We start from the raw sequence: 19,843 nt of genomic DNA on the forward strand, positions 1-19,843 counted from the left end.
TATGTCATCGTGTTCGCCATTTTGTTTATCGTAGCAACTCGTGTTACTACGTACAAACCATGACTTGGTGATTTGTAAATGTTTGGTTTTGAAGTACTTTACACGCTGTAGTCACGTGATGAACATACACAAGGTTGTTGTGCGTGTATGTATTGTCAACGAGCTTCGAACTAGTTTGCAAATTATTGCATGTCACAATTATATTGAATTTGCTATTTTTTTTATTAATTTCACTAAGGAAACTATTTATTTTATTTACCTAATTCCGGGTTCTAGCACGGACTGACATCAATATAATAACCACTAGTCACAAATAAGTTACACAAAATAAACAGGACAGAAGACGACATACATTAAAAACATATACAAATAAATACGGTATCCTTATGAATGTAAATTTTTAATCGGTATCTGTTGCAAGTGTTATCGCGTGGGATTTGATTAGTATTTTTTTTTGTAAAAGAATGCACACAAGAAACCATCATCACTGGCGACCCTGGAAGGTCATCATCACACTCTCGTACTGTTCTATTTGCAAAATCGTATTTTAATACGTATGTTCTATATGGTAACAGAGTGTATAGTATTGGATGACTATATCTAGTTTTATTTTATATATTTGAGAACTAATTTACTAAGTAATTGTAATTACGGTAAATTCCATTGTTTTGTGTTTAACCGAGCAGCTAGGAAATGTTCCTTTTCAAGTTTCATGGTGTCCTTTTCTAAATGGACCACATATTATACTAATAATTTCCTGTTTTGACGAAACAAACTGTTATAGACTTTTTTTATAGTATCTGGCTCTGCGTGTTTTGCAGTTGTTACATTTACTGATTAGCTTATTACAATGAGCGTTTCATTTCAAGAGACAATTCAACTCTACATCTAAATATATTTCACAGTTCGATGATAGTAATGTTATATCATGTAGAAAATATTGCCTGTTAAAGTTTAAAACGCCATAATCGTCTCACTGAGTTGTCTTCGTGATGCATGATGCAACGCGTGTAAAAAGCATTTTATTTACATGAATGCACTGAGCGAAGACGCCGTAATATATTTTAGACAGAATTCGATATTCTTCTGTGCGTATGTCTCCTTGTATTGGGACCTAACACTATATTAGAAGATAATAAGTTAGCAGCGCGTTTCGGGGACGTTCTGTAAACTATATATTCTCTGCATCGGAGCTATGCCCATAATTCACAGTCCATCTTAGGTTTCATCACAACCTTGGTCAGACATTATCTCTCCCGAACACCTGCACACGTCAATCCACCGAGTGCAGTAAATTTCCACGCTGTTGCTAGCATTATCTATAAGTTAATCATATCCCGTTGTCACGTTTCACTTTGTAGCTATAGATACGTTAGCGTGCTCGTCAACTTTCTGTCATGGGAAGTCATAAGTTAATGATATATCATTTTTCGGTAGATTAGTGAGACCTTCCGTGTATCATTGTGTACCTAATTTATCAACGCATTGTGCTTTCCAATTGCACTACCGGGATAAGTAAAAAATATAACGCTGTTTGTCCCCACGGCACCGTCCTAGATTGGCCTTTGCACACGGTACCGAAATGTACTAAGGACAAGTGCCGTATTACAAAATAACTCACTCGATTCAGTTGCATTCTGGTTTTCAGCTTAGTACAGAGTTAATGTGCTTTAAGATGGCTTCGAAATTTTGTATCTACCGAACAGCAGGTAAGTTCACCTTCTCCGAGCTTTGATATTACTCTAATGTCATTTCGCATTTATGTCTTTCCTATCACAGCCACGATATTCGAAATAGTTTCTTTTGAAAATATTAGTGCACACCTTTTGAAAAAACAATTGAATCGTAACACGTAGCACTGTGATAAAAAACTGTTATGCGTTGATGCAAATCTCTTCGAAAGGGCGTCATAGGGATTGTTGAGAAATAGCTTCTTGTATTGCACAATCCATTCACTCTGTTATTTCATTGAAACGGATTGATGATGAACATTCAACATGTACATTCGCTGCAATTCTGTAAAAAATGGTCAATCTTTATGACGTATTTGAAGAATTCCGGTTCTTACGATACTCCGTTCCGTGATAATAATCACATGAAATGATATGGACAACTGCACAACCAATACAAATTTTAATATTTGTCAATATCTGAAACTTACGAAACAAGTATGTCTTTTAGAATTCCATAATTTCACAATGTCCTTGTCTTTCCGTGGCGCATTCAGTGGAATCGCCTAATGCCACCAGCACTAACATCAAACCTAAATATCTCCGCATGTCACTTGTGGTATTCATGAAATGTCAGTACTCGCCTAAAGGGTTGCACCACCCCCCCTCTCCCACTGTATATCCATGTAAAGCATAACTAGTTAAGCAATTTGCATTGATTGGAGGATAATGAGCGCCAAGTACAATGGCATCACTTACGAAGGAAGCTTTGCAAATTATGAGGTAATCGTACTTAACCCACATCTCTTTTGTTCGAACTTTGCAATTACTGACATCTGACCGGAGTACTCTTACGGAAGAGAAAGATTACTCCATTGAACAGGAGATTACTGTTCCAGGTTTTATTTAATTGCTTCTCAGGATGCAATTCTCACGATAGTTATTTCAGTCACACTGGCAACATCATAATTGCTCGAATTTCTATATCCCCCACTGTGATCAACCCCATGACAATGTAAGACAGCGTGACACTCAGTAGCTCGTGGCAAAACGAAGACAAGCCCCCAACAATAACATAAGACCAGTCCGGCTACAGTGCATCGTATCACACCACTACACACATCATCGCATCACATAACATCGCATCACATCATAGCACGTCACATCGCACAACGCGTTACACAACACCAATTGTTTGCAAAAACATAAATTAGCATAAGACACATATACTCGTAACAAATACACATTACATTCGACTAGGCTCTAATCTCCCTTCAACGATTCTAAATATGAACTCACGTCAGGTGAAATGCGACATTTAGTGAACTTGAAGGAAAGGCATCCTCTTAAAATATTGTTGTTTGTTGCAGTTGTGGTACTGTTATTGGCGTCACACTGTCAGTCAGCTGACGAGGACTACGTCAAAACTGCGTCCAATCTGCGTACAATGATACAGAACAAGTTCAGCAAAAATCGCAATCACGCTGGTAACATGGCATATCACGAAGCAGCCAGGAACTTCATTAAAAGTACATTTGAAGACAATGAACTTGACGTTAATATGGTGTCTTTCGCCACTTCTGATCCACAGGTCAGTGTAAAAGAATTACTAGTGTGAACAAATAAAATGTATAGCTGAGATGAGAGTTTGATGAATTGGAAACAGTCTGCGCCTTTAATATATTTGCGACCTCTAGCGACGACAATATGTAGATTGGTGACTTGAAGGTATTCTAACTGACAAACGCTACATAACTAAAACAAAGAATGTCGTTGGGGGCGCGGTTGATTTCACACCTCCATTTTACACTCATGAGAAACCGCACCAATCAAATCAGGCGACAAAAAAATGGTTACACGGACAACGAACTGTATGGCCTGAGTTATTCATACATTTGCAATAAACAATTCAATTTCAGGAAAAGGAAACAATCGTAAAATACAATAAGTGAAACTGTTCAAGAATATAATGCAACTAATATGACGAGTCCATCTAGCCTTTGGCAGTAACTGAAAAATACCGAATTTATCCGGGTAAGCGCCTAGGGTCCTGAACATAGAAAATTGCCAAAAAATAGGGGTGGGCATGGGTGGCTATATATACTGTATGTTCGTGTTAAAGCGGGGGAGTCGTCCTCTGGGCATATGCCAGATGGTCATACCGGGTCATTGTTTACAAACAAGCGTCTACCCACGAGCCTTTGCGTTTTTAGCATGTGTTGTTATCATCGTTTGGGACTCATTACCTGCGCGTGCGCAGGTAACGATCCTCCCGCTTTAAACAATTAATACCGTCTCTAATTATGACACGCGCGTCATTGCGATTTAAATACTTCAAACAAATAACCATCTGCATATTTTGAGAAAGCTATGAACAATTAATTTAAATTGGTTACGTTAAAAAATGTATCATAATAGCTGAATGTGTACACACGCAGTACAGTAACTCTGGTTATATCAATGTCATTTATTACCACTAGACGATGGGGTACAACGTGGTAGGGATCCTTCCAGGAAAACTGGCTGACACAGAAGACGACGAGTACCTGATAGTGGGAGCCCACTTTGACACGACGCCAACAACCCCTGGGGTCGACAACAATGGTTCCGGCCTGTCCGCCATGTTGGAAGCTTTGAGGCAACTGAAAGCCATGTCCTGTACGTTTGAAAACACTGTCATATTTGCTGCTTTTGACATGAAGGAGAAAGAAGGTGAGAGTGGACAGTCATGTTTTTTTTTTGGAGAAGGATTTGTCCGCGTGAGAACATTTGAAAGAAAAAAATAACTTTTTAAGGATGACAACAAACTACTGTAGAACACGTTGAAACATAGATGCATGCAATTTTAGCGGATTTGACTCTTGGCATGGATTAACAGAATCTCCCTGTGAGAATATACTTTCTGTTAAATTAGCTGCATCTTGAAATAGCGAAATTACAGATTATCTAAAATAGCTAAAATAACATGCTAGCTAAAAAAAGACATGTTTTACAGTACATTGCTGGGAAAATGGCAAACCCTAAAAAGCAGAATTCTGGCCGGAATCCAGAATTGCATTAAAATAATTTTAAATTACAAGGGGATTTTAATTACTCAAATTTGTAAACTGTTTATAGATTAGTTTTTAAATATTTGCTGAAACATTCGTTTATCGTCGTTTAACACTCTATGTGGAGTACACGTTTACCATAACAGCCAGTCAAAATAAATTGCGGTTTTCTATATATTCTTCAGACTATATTTCAGTCGGGCATGCATGTGTGTTCATATTACACCCAATATTTTAAATAAGACTTTAAGGGCGGCGTTCGTCGCGTCAAGCATGTGCGAGATCTCGGTCTCATAAGTTGGCGACTTTGACCAACGAGTACATGGCAGACTGAGAGGTTTTAATTAGGCGATTAATTAGGATTTGCCGGGAAAATTAGCATTATGTGTATGTGTTGTCTGATGAAAAAGAAAATAATCGTTGTAGGAATGAAAATATAAAATAAAAAAACGCAGAATTTCTAACCTACCTACCCCTGATCTGGACTAATGGTTCGGGTCCACCCATAGAAATGACGCCCATGGGGGTGAATACGTCAGTAGTTTGAAATTACACAAATCGTCATATATTACGGAAAATTTAATTCTGTGGACCATCTTTCTGTCACTATTATTTTCTATATAATCAGAATAACATCTCTTGTTTTGTTTTTATAGAACCCACATCAGCCTGTCCGAGTGGTCTGTGTGGTAGTAAGAACTTCGTCGAAGTTTGGTTGAAGGAACAACTGGAATCGACAGGGTCAAAGGTCAAAGGAATTATTATTTTAGATACTATCATGAACTATGACACAAAAAATCAATCACAGGAAATCTTCCTCGACAATGTGAGTAATATAATGGCGTATTGTCGAATCGACCCAGATTCGATTTAATTTTATTTCAACTAATATTAATATGCGTTAAACAGCGTATTGTATGGAACAGCTTAGTCGAGGTATTTCGTCTTCGTCATTTTCTGGCTACTAGTGGATCAAAACATCAACGAATTTGGGTTAGTGGCCCCGCGGCATATAAACGTGTTATCTATGTCGAAGTACTGGAAAAGTTTTTTTTTAAGTGACCACTGCCACTGTCCTTACACTCTGAGAGTATTCGTTGAGCTGTCTTGACACTATATAATTACATATGGGTTATTCTGAATTATTTTGACTATCGTTTCGGCTTCCTATTTGGTTGTTTGTTCAAATTTTATTTGCTAAGACTGTTGAATAGTGTTCTAACACGGTGTAGATTCTCGAAGATTCGCTTCTGTTCCGAGTAACTGTAGGCAGTAGATCCCTCTCACAATAATGCGAGCAAAATCAGACCATCAATAATATCACATAACAGTCCCAATAAAGCTCTCTGAAAACTCTTTGAATCACGTTTAAGAGCGGTAACTGTCGCGCGAACTTTGGGCGTGCGATGCACCTTGACCATGCCCTTAATTAATTACACTCTAAGATGATTCACATTTTGCTTTATTGGCGTCTTGGAAATATGATTTCGATTGTTTGTTTGATAATTAACTGATAAGTATAAGTTCATAGCTATATATTTTATAAGTCATTTTGATCCCAGAATGCAACTTTAAAGTGGGGGAGTCGTCACCTGCGCATGCGTCAGATGGCCATAGCGTGTCATTGTTTACAAGCAAGCGTCTACCAATAAGCCTTTGCGTTTTAGCGTGTGTTGTTATTGTCGCGTGGGACTCAATTCCCGTGCATGCGCAGGTGACGACCGCTTTAACCACAGATTTCCCAGCCTGACATTGACAGTTTCAAGGCTCTCCAAGGTCGGACTTTTTAGCGCAAATCTCAAACAACATTTTTTTCTTAATCATATCAAGGACGAGTTCTCTTCCTTCAATGCCGAGATCAGAGACGCCGATTCGAAAGGTGACTTCTTGTTCGGAGTGGGTCGCAAATCTGATTCTAAATTGATGGCGGCGTTTCGTAAAGCTTGGAATGATTTATCCAAACCTGAATACAAGATCAAGAGTATTGAACTTGACATTGAAGGTGAGTAGGTATCTCCATCATTTGCAAGGAAACAGTAACACTGCCTGCTTTGATATATTGTAACCCAACTCTTCGGATAGAGAACACAATGGCCTTGCTGTAATTAGTTCATCAAATGCAACAAAGCTTCAAATAAAATGTTTCAAATTTCCACTCCCATTACTTAATTCAAATGGGCGCTGAGGTTAGTATAAATGAGTGTCAAATTGTGTGATACGGACATGGTCGATATACAGGGAAACGTTTACGCTTAATGACAACAAACTATTCCGAAACCCGAGAAATCATAGATACTTAGTGTTGTAGTTAATTGTGGCTTCGTTCATGCAAGAATTAATTACGCAATATGATACGAATGACGTATATAATTTGACCTACATTTTTATTAGTATCACCGATGCATAGCGGAACGCTATTTTTTTATGAGTTTATAATCCCGAATGTTGTACTTTTAAATCAAGTACAGTGCCCGCGAAATATTTACAAGGAGGCGGTGTGTGTATATTAAAAACGAATTAACGAAATAAGTCGTTGGGGGCGTCGTCTTACTGAATACGCTATGTCATTGAATTAGTCGCCCAACTTAAATACATCTCTCCTATACCTCGCGGCATCTGGCGACAAAGTGCCTCCGTGACGTAAAAGTGTGAACGAGGGCTACCAGTAGTCTGGTGTTAATAAGAGAGATTTACTAGTACTATTTTCCAAACGATGAACCACTACATAGGCACACGCTCGTTTTTAACTCAGTCAAACCTGTGTTAGCGTTCGCCTGCTGATAGCGACTACCTTTGCGCAGTCCCAACGCAGTTTTACATGTAAAAGTCACTTGTTTATAAATACTACCTGTCTTATGTTACCAGTGACCCCCATTTTGGGCTTACTTCAATCTGAAATTTAATCAAGAGAAACAAATTGCAATTTTAACTGAGAAATCATGTCATATTTGTATCCAGGAATCGATCAATGAAAGGTCATATAAAGACCACTATTCTATAAAGGGCAATTTCTGTTCGTGCTTTGTATTGTCTCTATGCATACGACTGTAAATTACCTTCACCTATTTATGTAATTCCAACGCCGCAGAAGCGTAAGAGGGCGCAATTTAAGGGGCATATCGCAGGCGTGTTTTAGTTTGCATCGGTCACTACTACCTGCCCAGTCTATATTCATAACAACCAGGTAACCTATATAGCTAGCTAATTGAACTGCCAGATTTACATCCAAGGTCCGTTTCCTCTTTCATTTTTAACAGGTGCCCCAAGTGAAGACCAAATGAACGCTTATCCACGTCTTATGGACAGCGATCACAAATACTTTTGGACCAATGACCCATCGTACAGCGCCATCTATCTGTCAGATACAGGTAACCATTCCTTCTCCGTCTCATGTTATTCAGTAAATATTAATATGCAGTACATGGATCGGGTGGCAGTGGATGACTTCGTGTAATCATAATTGCAAAATGTGTCCATTACCACTCTCAATTCGCTTGAAAGTGATATATATTTGTGCGAAATTGTTAACCTGGAGAATACTGAACAGCAAACAAAATGTTATCCAATTCTGCACTAGTAATTCATACTTTCCCATTGCATATACAGGTTTTTAAAATTTCATGACAAAATTATGAAATAATCAGTGGTGTGTGTTTCAATCAATAATTGTTTTCTCTAGATGATAAACGAGGAGTGATGAGACAATGCTATCACTCTGATTGTGACAATTCCACTGTCATGCTGACCGATTCCAAGCTGACCTTTCTCGCAAAAAGTACCATTGCGGTTACCAATTGTATCTCGGAAATGGCTGTTTGCTCGGGTAAGCGCAGTAGTAATCTTGTTTTGTTTGTTTTTTCTCGAAGAACTCGTGAGATTGTGATGAGAGATTATACTATATCAAGTTTTCCGCGGTCAAGAATACTGCGTTTATTAAAATTTTCGGCAGCTGTCGACACGTTCTTTTTGGTGCTATGCCAATCATGACATTCCAACCACAAAAACGGATTTAATTTCTATTATACTCGAAATGAACTCAAAACAGTCGGCAAATTGTTCATTAAATATCAGTCCATTAATAAACTATTTAGCATATTCTTGAGCTCAATATATGCACGATGAGATAAAATGGCTGTGGTCGACCATTTATCTTGGATCATACAACAATCCAAAATACCGCACATATTTATGACATGTAAAAAAAATCAACCAAACGCCCTTTTCGACCCCCCCCCACTTTCAAACAAAAAATGTGTTGACGTTAGTTTTCAGTTTGTAATTTTTGAACATTACTCATTTTACTTACAGATCCAGAGTCGTCTGCAGCTACGAGTGCATACGTCATCCAAACAGTGTTGATGTTGTTTATGTTCGGTCTGGCATCCTTCTTTTTTATGTGAAGAGATAATATTCTACATATACTATCCTTCGACAATTAAACATACACACACATGTTTAACAGCGTTCGCTATTTCCACCTTATTCGAGTAGTTGGTGTAATGACACTCACGCGGGGCAATAATATACCTCGATATTTAGTACGCCATTCCCTCACGTTGGTAGTGGGAACGGCATTTTTGAATGGCAAAATATATGCCTGGACGACGAGATATGTATCAAGTAGGAGTTGCAAAGAATTTAGTTTGAAACTTGTCAATCGAAGTTGGCGCAGGCGCATAGTTTAATCTGGTTTTAGTTTACGGTCGGTAATGCTGATTTGTTGTATCTATAATTTGCATAGCAGCCCTGCAGGAACAACAGTCATGTTTATGGGCGACATTTTACCCACCGATGTGTGCGGCTGCAATTTATTTGACTAGGTGAACGCGAATTCTCAATCGTGTATGCCAATTTCTGATTCCCAAATTGGTAGTAGTGTTTGCGTGATTAACGTTTGTGCGCTAGTACATAGTGCGTGACGCGAGGTCAACAAACGGGAAAGTAAGACTGATTTTGAATGTTTCGAATCTTTTACCTGTCATTTTTTGCACCCTCCTACACTTACTCTAACTTCTTTGAAAAATGAGTCATCAAATGTGGTCAGTCGCTGTCTTCTTCTGGGTTTGTCTGTCCATTGTTATTTTTTGGCGTTTATATTTTGTCTTACTCGCGTCCGTTGCTCGGTAGAGTACGCATGCGCAAAATAAATTACACGCTCTAACGTATTCTTATTGGATTTGGCGAGCTAATAACACGTTCTGATTTAAACTTAGTGGTTGAATTTTTCTTATTTTGCATTTTTGCCGAGATTGCCACTGTGTCTGATCACGGTTGCTATGGCTGCATGTACGGTTTACTGTACACACAACTAGTGTCTGCAAGATTGAACGTTTAGCCGTCCATATATTTATGGGCTGGTATCTGAATTGGAGGTTCGTGCATTCTGAGTATGACTGGAATCTGAATCGGAAGCTAATAAAACCAGATTTAGAGGTTAAAGGGCGGCAGTCATCACAAGTATAACATTTGACCTGGGCATGACTTGCACTAATTACCGCCTGTGATTGTTTCGATACCTTTTAACCATCTAAAAATGCCTAATTAAAGCTTGGTAACGTCCCAGTTTGTACTCCCTGATCTGCTCAACAGTCAAAGTCGCCATCTTTGTTTCTATGAGACCCATATATCTCGCGCATGCGTGGCGCGACGACTACCGCCCTTTAATTAGGTAATCTGAATGTGGAACTGGAATCTCATTTTGATGCCAATGTAATCTAAATGAGAGGCAGGCATATGAATCGCAGGCTAATGTATTCTGAGAATAGGACTGGGATTTGAGTCGGAGGATAATGGATTCCGAATAAGGCGCTGGTATCCGAGACAAAGAATAATTTAGGCTGAATATAAGGCTTGGATCTGGATCAGAGGCTAATATAATCTTCATATGTTACTGACATCTGACTAATTTAATCGGAACATGAGGTTAGAAATCGATATAATGCGTTAAGAATACAAAGCAAGACAGTATTCTCTCATAAATACATGTTTGTAAACTGAGTGTGGTATTATATGTGACTTTTTTTACTAAGTGTATTGCACTTATCGCCAAACTGCACCGACGCCGTTGAGTTTATCAGTGTTTCTGGCTGCAATATGAAGACAGTCCTCTCTGTCTGATTCGGGAGAATGATAGGGACATAGATTCTCTGGAAATCCCTCTGCTTCCTGTTTGTGTTTATGTTGTTTCCGCCTATGTACGTCACTTTGTTGTGGCGACTAGATCAACATTTCATGTACCACGTCGTGTATTAAATTCTGACAAGTAACTAATAATAACGTGTGTGTGTGCATTTTTGTGAACGAGGTATTTGTCGAGATTCTACCCAGCACTGCATAGAATGTAGGTGTCCGTTCATAATCAAAGTACTACAATTGATTATTCAAAATATGACCATCTGAAATCCACCCACGCATGTTCTGTTTCTTTAGGTGGTATGGACAGGTTATAATTCTAACACTTATTTTGTTTGCGAACACTTTTATTTTATGCAGCATAGAGGTGTAGTTTTTACACTGTATTGATTCTCAGACCTCTGAAAGATGTGAGAGACTGCCCCCCCCCCCCCGTGATCTATGTGTATGTGTTAGTAGTTCAAATAGTAACTCGTGTTGAAAATAAGAGGAGTCGATGTTAATTTACCAGGTTAACCCATACAAATTAATTTGGGTTTTAAGATTCAGGTTTTGCATTTTTTTAAATTAATATTAACGTGACTTAAAGAAATACATGTCTTGGCATCAGATTTAGGCCTTTTGCTATAATCTTATATCCAAAGCACATTAAATTAATTGGCCAAATGGCGACCCTTGATTAAGGCTCACTGGTTGCTGTGTTTGAACGGACCTTGCTGGCTGATGCCGAGATGGGAAGATGTGGTCACACAAACCTGTCGAAATGCTCTGTAGTGTTAACACGTGTACTTATCAGGAAAAACGACAACGTTCCTCAAACATTGCCTAACACAACATTTCACCAAAAGTTACCTCGGGTATTCGACACAGACTAAATAAAACCACAATGCGTACGTGTAATACGTAATGAATATGTGACACGCCACACAAAGAATATTGAGAAAACATTCATAGTTATACATTATCAAAATTATATCGCTGTTTTGTATATACTTAACATATTCAACTGCCATCTACCCCAAGTCTGATTTGCTTACTGTTTAGTAAGATATCGTAAAAATATTAAATTCAGTCAATGAATCAATCAATGAATCAATAAATCAATGAATCAATCAATACAATTTATATAGCGCCAGTATTGTTCATAGGTGCTGTACAATTAGTTGTTGTCAAAAGCTCTGGTAAATATAAGAGTTTTGAGATTTTTTGTAAAGGTATCTATTATAGATTTCTGACGCAATTCTATTGGTAAAGAGTTCCATAAGCGTGGAGCTGCTCGGGAAAATGCTTGCCCACCAGATGATGCAAGTCTGAAGTTGGGAGTATACAACATTTGGCCGAAGAGCGGAGTGTGCGAGAAGTTGATTTGAAGTGAAGGATGTCAGATATATAACTTCGTGAAATGCCATTCAGAGCTTTGTTTGTGTAGCAAATAATTGTGACAACAATTCCGTACTGGAAGCCAGTGAAGTTCTTTAATAATAGGTGTTATAAGATTACGAAATTCATAAGATTACGAAATTCCACACAATCTGAGCTCATCAACTGACACGTGTGTGGGTTACTGGTTTCGGGTAAAGAGAGTGGAACGTGAAATTGTCACCTTAGGCCATGTAGTTGCTGTTACCCGAGTCAAAGATCATTAAAATAACACGGCATATGTATAAGTTTCATTTAACGTGATTAATCAATATTCATGTCCACTAGTTGTTTTCTAGACAGCTGCCAGACTACATACTGTTACTAAAAGTCGGCGTACTCCCCTTAAGTTAAAATAGTGCACGCGATTGTTTTATTAGAGTCATGCTTTTGATGTCGGTTGTAATGCTCTTACAAAGCCTCTTCGTTCTCGGGGATATTGTGTGTAGATTGCATCCGTGTACAGTGCAGTTTTAGACGCTGTCTTGTAACATTTCTATATTTATACAAAAGTTTGAAATGACTATACCAGAAGCAACGTAATTATATATCTGTTGTGTCAGTATGTGGTCTTTGTAATGGTATTCTAATCATTTTTAGTACATTTGGTGTCATTAAAGTTGTTATTGTTAGGGTATTAGGGATTTATCGACACGTAAGACGATTGTATATGCATATATAATATTTATATAATATTTTAAAGAAGAAATATCTTATTATTATTATTCCGCGTCGCGGACTAAATACCTACTAATAACCGTATAATACATTAGTTTAGTTTTTAGATATGTTTAATAAATCAATTTAACTTGTATTTAACAGTAAACTGGAGAAGATCGCACAAACAAAATAGAGGAATTTGGGCCGTACATTAAACATGAGAAAGTTAAACAGTAGTTTTTGAAGTGATATGAAAAAAAAATGGTAAAAGAGATTATATTATATACTTCCAATTATCTACATATCAAAAGATGAACTGATGTATTTACCTTTGTTAAATGGTGGATATACAAAACACGGCGTGACAATATTTTCATAACTTCTTGACGGAAAGGCTGAGAATGACTTGAACATTCCCACACCATAAATGTCAAAAGCATGTGTAGTGATTTTTGTTCAGTTTGACTCACTAAGATGATTTCATTTTTCGAAACGTGATAAACCAATACTTTGATGTATTTGTATATGAATAAATATGCACCAAGAAATCGAAACTATAGATTAGCTAATTATATTATATTATAAAATATTATATATACTAGTATGTCATATTTCCGAATTGGGAGATAAAGTTTGCATTCCTCTATCCACTGTGGGATACAGTTCATGGTGACGCTTTTGTTCTGTCAAGATAATCCAATTGTTTTAATTATGCAAAGGAAAGTGCGCATTACTTTTGTTAAGTGCCTCACTTTGTTTTCACTTTTCTCTGTTGCTAGCGAATTGTGCAGAATTTCATGGTATAACCAACTGCGACAGTGTTACATTTTTTTAATTACAGTTTTAATCCACGTTTAAAATGATGTTATATTTAACAACCTCGTAGACTTTTGACTTTTTAGAAGAGATGTATAGAAGTATATTTTATGAAAACAGGAGCTCGTATGCTGTGTTATTCGACAACCATTTGTATTTACTACTGTAACAGTTACAACGCTGGCGATACTGTTTTCGAATTGATATAATAGAAAACGCTCTCTTAGATCACATGTATGTGGACGGTCTGCTGGATTGATCATGGGCCCGGGGGGGGGGTACTCTCATTGGAGTGCTATATGTATATGTGCCTCCAACTTCACCACTACTGTCTGAATAAGGATATCCTTTTTTCATTATTTCTGTCTGAAAAGGGATCCATATTTTCCAAAGACTGTCTTTAGAGCTTGAGTGATCCAATAATCAGGAGAATGAAGCTGATTTTTTTCTTTCTGTAACTTCATTTCGATCGTCATTTATCCTTACTGTCTGGAAAGGGGTGTCACATATCCACAGTTTGTCTGAAAAGGGGTAGGCAATTGAAATTTATTTCTGGCTAATAAGGGATAGGGGTTTCAAACAACCACCAGCACACCCCTGTCAGTATTTTTTGCCAGTACCCCCTCCCCTGCCGGGATCATGGGCCGTTTGTGAAATTTCAGATAATCTTGTCTTGAGCAAGAACATATTTTATAATTAAGATCGATAAGTTGCGTTCGCGCGCAGCTCCTTAATACGGGCTAAGAGGTCAAATTCTATAGCCTGTGCTAAGAAAACGTGCGTGAACGCTTAACACGGGCTAAGGAATGGTAAGTACGGGTAAAATCGGAAAGGTTCTAAACATGCGTCACAATCACTAACTTCGAAGCGGACGACCCCAGAAAAAAGGGAAGGAAACTAGCCTAAAATCAGTCTTACGAAATAATGTATCAAGGAAGAAAGCAACAACCACAGGAAAAATGAGACCGATATGACAGAGAGGAAGGTTGACGAGATGGTAACAACGAACAAAAAACTCGTGGAGTCTCAGGACCGCATTATCTAAGATGGCGACCTCGAGAAAACATGGAACTCGCGGAAGATCAGAGAGCAGCGGTGTTCCTTAGACTGTTGTTCTCAATCACGAATGAAGTCTCGAAAATCGATCCACTAAAGGGGCAACTTACAGAAACAACCAATAAAGTATCGGACATTGAGATATATTTGAACCAGATGAGTGATCGCGTCGACGAAGTTGAGAAAAGTCTAGAACACGTGACCAAAGCAACCGATGTAGACGAACTGGCGGACAAAATAAAGGAGCTAGAAAACAGAATGAAGATAACAGAATTAAAGAATGAAGATTTAGAAAACAGATGGAGAAGAATAAACCTAAACTTTGAAGAAGGGATAGGAAGAGAAGAAAAATCATGTGCCCAGTTCATAGTGAAGTTCATCATCTCCCACATGGAAGTGAGGGGCATTGTAGACCGCGTGGCCATCCAACGCGCACATAGGGTACCAGCGCAGCCTCTTTGATCAGGGAAACCACGGCCTATAAAGGTGGGATTCGTGGACGCCAGTATTGCCAGAAATATTTTATTCACTGCTTCTAAATGTCTTCGGAACAACCCGTATGCTGGGAAGGAAATATTCGTGACCGACGATGTGAGCAAAATTGTACTAAACGAAAGAAAAAGACTGACTGTCTACCAAAGGAATTTCAAAGTGAAATCCCAAAGAAAAATGATATATAGCGTGGCGAGTACCGGCGACCTGCATGATCAAAGACAACAGAGGGAAAACCAACTATCAGTCAAGACTTTTATTATATGAAGCCCTTTTATGGGCATTTATTGAGTTTATCTCTGACTTCACACTACAGAACTTGTAATTAGGGTCACAAGGAAATATTTACAATTAGATAGGAAATATAAGTATGAAACGATTGTAAATATATTCATATTGAGTACCTGGGAGCCGTCCTATGCTGCAGTACTATACTGTTTCTTCCAGTTACCGTGTGTCCTTTTGCCAATGTCTTTAATGTTTGTTGTTTTTGTTTGTGTTACTTTAAAATGGGGCTTATTTCACTTTGCAATTTCTTGTAAAACCAAGTACAAACATGTGCATTCATGGAAGAGCAATTATCTATTGTGACCCTCAATGCTAGAGGCCTCAGGGACTACAATAAGAGAATGAACATTTCTAATTGGTTGAACAAAAAACACTTTGATCAATTACAAGAAACACGCACCTCGCCAGATGAGATTTTCTGGAAATTGATAACTCTCAATGTACTCTACTAAACATTTATGCACCTAATAGAAAATCACAACATACTGAAACTGATTTAGAAATTAGGTTAACTAATAGGACTCCAGATCCAAACAGTACAATAATCTTGGGGGGGGGGGGTGATTTGAACTTTACAGTTGATAACTTTATGGACAGATCAGAAGGGAACCCCCAAACCTGGACTAAATCGTTTTTGAGGGTACCGTATCACTGAACGATTTAGCTTAGTCGACATATGTAGGTTTGCTTCGGATCACTCCGCTGTTTGGCTGCATTAAGAAAATCCTTGTCAGAAACTTGGTCCTGCTCACTAAAGTTTCAACTTCACTCTAACCAAAGATAAAAAGTATGGAAACTCAATAAAAGAAAGGATTTGAAACTGGCAAGAAGAATTTTAAAATATAGATTGTCAGTTATGGGATTTAATTAAATACCAGATTAAAAAATTTACAATTGATTACACTAAAGAAAAAGCAAGAAACTGTAAACAGGAAATTAAGGACTTGGAAAAACAGCTTAAAGATACTCAACAGATGTGTAGTGACACCCCAAATGAGGAAAATTATAGCAATATGGAAGAAATGAAAAGGAAACTAGAAGAGCATTATAATTATAAGGTAGAAGGTGCTGTAATAAGATCATGGGCTAGGTAGTATTAAAAAGGGGAAAAAACAACAGATATTTTCTGAATTTGGAAAAAAACAACAGAAAGAAATCCTGCATCAAACAATTAAAAGTAGAAGATGATAAAACTATAAGAACAATCAAATGACATTTTAACAGAAATAGAATCTTTTTACTCCAGGCAGGAGTAAGGATTCGGTAAAGGCCACTAAATTTCTTAATAAAACTGCAATTCCAGTGCTGGCAGAAAGTTTAGGGCACAAGTGAGGGACTCCTAACCTTAAGGGAAATGTTTGAGAAAATAAAAGCCCAAAAAACGATAGCTCAACGGTTGAGCTTTATAAGGAATATTGGCCACTGGTAAGCGATTTGTTTGTGAACTCATTAAACTTGGCCTTTGAGCAGGGAGAATATTCGACCTCTCAGAAACAAAGTATCATTACACTAATAGAAAAACCTTTACGTTTATTGATAAACGTGAATGCAAAATTGGCATCCAAATGATTGCGAATAGTTATGACTTTGTCCTTCCAGGTAGCTTTTGTTAAATATTAATGATTATGCAAGATTAATTGGTGAGGTGTATCACTACATAGAACAAACTGGTAAGGAGAACTGCTAACATGTCCTGGGTATGACGTTAAACTGCATCCACTCTTCGGCAGCGATCTCCAGGTAATGAAGATGCCTGCCAGTGAACAGGTACCTGGCGGACAACCTTAACTGTTCGAGGCAATGACAGGGACCACACGCCCAAGTGAGCTGGGTACCGCAGGGCAGCTGAAGAAGCCCCCGGCCGTCCGGCCCAAGTGCTTACTTTGAGTTGATACTTTTGGTTGCAAAGGGGACAAGTGGACCTTCTGTCTCCAATGCTCTCCATTTTAGTTTTAGAAACCCTGCTGGTGGCTATTAGATCAAAACAAGAAATCAAAGGTATTATCATATCCGGAAAAGAAATTAAAGAAGCAGCATTTGCGGACGACATGTCGTGCTTCATTTTAAACGAAAAACCTGCCGAGGTGCTATTTAACATATTGGGGGATTTGGGGAATGCTCACGGCTGAGAATTAACATGGACAAAACTGAAGCTGTCTGGCTCGGTAAATGGAAAGATAGGCAAGATAAACTGTTCGGAGTTAAATGGCCCATATCTTCTATCAAAATTGTAGGAAATTACTTTTCTCACAACCGAAAGAAAAATAAATGTTAAAAAAGCTATGGACAATATGAAAACTAATTTTGAACTCTTACAAGAGCAGGAAACTTTCGCTTTTTGGCAAAGTCCAAATTATTAAAAGTTATGGTATATCCCAGTTCGTTTATATTATGAGTACAACTACAGCAGAACTATGTCTAGTTTTTCATGGGAAGGAAAACAAAGAATTGCTCATAGAACTATGATAGGAGGTGCGGGCCAGGGCGGTTTGGGTGTCCCAGACATGCATATTCTAAAAAGCAGCAGAGGCTACTGTGGATTAAAAGATATGTGGATCCAAATAATGAACATCCATATAAATTGTTTATTGATTAGCAGCTTAAGAGTATAGGAGGTAATATCATCTTCCAGTGTAATTATAAAACAAAACGTTTACCAATTCGCTGTACTGACTTCCTGCGAGAATGTCTTGAAATTTGGGAAGCTGAAACTAAAATGTGTTACAGAAACACAAACCAAATAATTTGGAATAACGAAAATATAATAATAGTCGAGAAACCTATTTTGTATAGAGAATTGGCTGAAAATGGAATTAAAAGAGTTTCAGACTTGTTTAACCAGAATGGTCTCATACCATGGCCCATAATGAATTGTCTCTATTACATAAACTAAAATGGATTGGTCGTGTTACTGCCATCTCTAAAAATCTAAAATACAAAAAACACTGACATAGATGAGATGAGCTTATCAGTGTCTTGAATCCCAACACCGCTTGATGGGATCTAAAAAAAACCTAAATAAAAAAGTAATTAATAGATAGGAGATTCATCCCTCCAGTGAGTCAAAAGAAACTTGAAAAGGTGCTGAAACTTGGCCTAATAGAATGGAGTAAAATGTATAAATTAATGATAAAAATGAGTATCAACAGCAAAACACGTGAATTTCAGTTTAAGCTTTTACATAACATTCGAATGACAAACTTCATAAAATAAACCCAGAAAAGTTTCCCACGCAGAAGTGCACATTTTGTCAGGAGAATCCAGGAACCCTGGAACATATCTTCTATGAATGTGAATATGTTGTTGCACTTTGGAGAGACCTACCTTTTAGTTGGGAAAAAATATTAATACAAAAATCACCACCGAGTAGAATGTGCTTGATAATATCGGATCCAGGCGAATCGCTGACAATAAATTTTATTAGCCAGATAGTTAGGAAACATATATATCTGAATGAATGACAAAAACCCCACTTTCAAGGGCATTCCACAACAATAAATACAATGATACAGCACTCAAAAAAGTGGTCCCCTTTAATACCATATATGGGAGAAAGGGGAAAATGGTATGAACTAGAACTTGTAGTCCCATCAGAAAGAATGAGAACTGTACAAGGATAGATAAGTAGTAATCTATTGAATATAGTGAACTTAGTGAAAAAACTCGTCCATGTGAACAAAAAACAAACATAAAGGCTCTGAGTGTGTGCAAAAAATCATTCTTCCTCTAAAGCTCTGAGAAATGTCACTTTGAAAAAACTTTGAGCTATACAGGAATGTTAGCATAACTTCTTTATCCACAGATATGTAATACATTTTTACGCGTACCCAATAAAAAAAACATTAAAAAAGTACGGGAAATGCGAACCATTTCAGGCGAAGGACTTTAGTCCCGAGAGACTGTCCCCGTCTGCAGGTTTCTAGTGGATATGAATAATTCATAGTTCATGCTGACGTCACGAAATAAATTATATTATATTATAATGTTTGCAAATTTATTCTAAATGGTCCCCCTGAATGCGTTGGTTGTTCACGTTATGAACACAATGAGTACAGTCACTCCAACCAAAATAGCAAAGACAACTATTAAATCGCCTAGAACCAAGGAAACAACGTGCACTGTTTGTGGCAGTCAAATAGAAAATATAGAAAACCGGAAGAGATGGATTCGCGAGATCAACAGAACTATGATAGAGACAATCGATCTACAGCTTGTCAGTTCGTATGCGTGCAGAAAATGTGGACTGAGAGCGTCGACTCT

At 37.7% G+C, this 19,843-nt stretch overlaps 1 protein-coding gene across 1 annotated transcript; it reads left to right on the forward strand.

Moving 5' to 3' along the window:
• Positions 1 to 1,628: 1,628 nt before the first annotated feature.
• LOC102805945 (uncharacterized) lies at positions 1,629 to 10,996 on the forward strand. The gene is made up of 8 exons (XM_006821173.3): positions 1,629 to 1,709; positions 3,041 to 3,261; positions 4,151 to 4,382; positions 5,377 to 5,546; positions 6,551 to 6,722; positions 7,978 to 8,088; positions 8,400 to 8,543; positions 9,029 to 10,996. The coding sequence occupies exons 1-8, from the start codon at positions 1,664 to 1,666 to the stop codon at positions 9,118 to 9,120; spliced, it is 1,188 nt and encodes a 395-aa protein (XP_006821236.2). The 5' UTR covers positions 1,629 to 1,663; the 3' UTR covers positions 9,121 to 10,996.
• Positions 10,997 to 19,843: the final 8,847 nt, after the last annotated feature.

This window comes from Saccoglossus kowalevskii, chromosome 9, assembly GCF_978046115.1.
Source record: "Saccoglossus kowalevskii chromosome 9, keSacKowa6.1, whole genome shotgun sequence".
Taxonomy (NCBI): domain Eukaryota; kingdom Metazoa; phylum Hemichordata; class Enteropneusta; family Harrimaniidae; genus Saccoglossus; species Saccoglossus kowalevskii.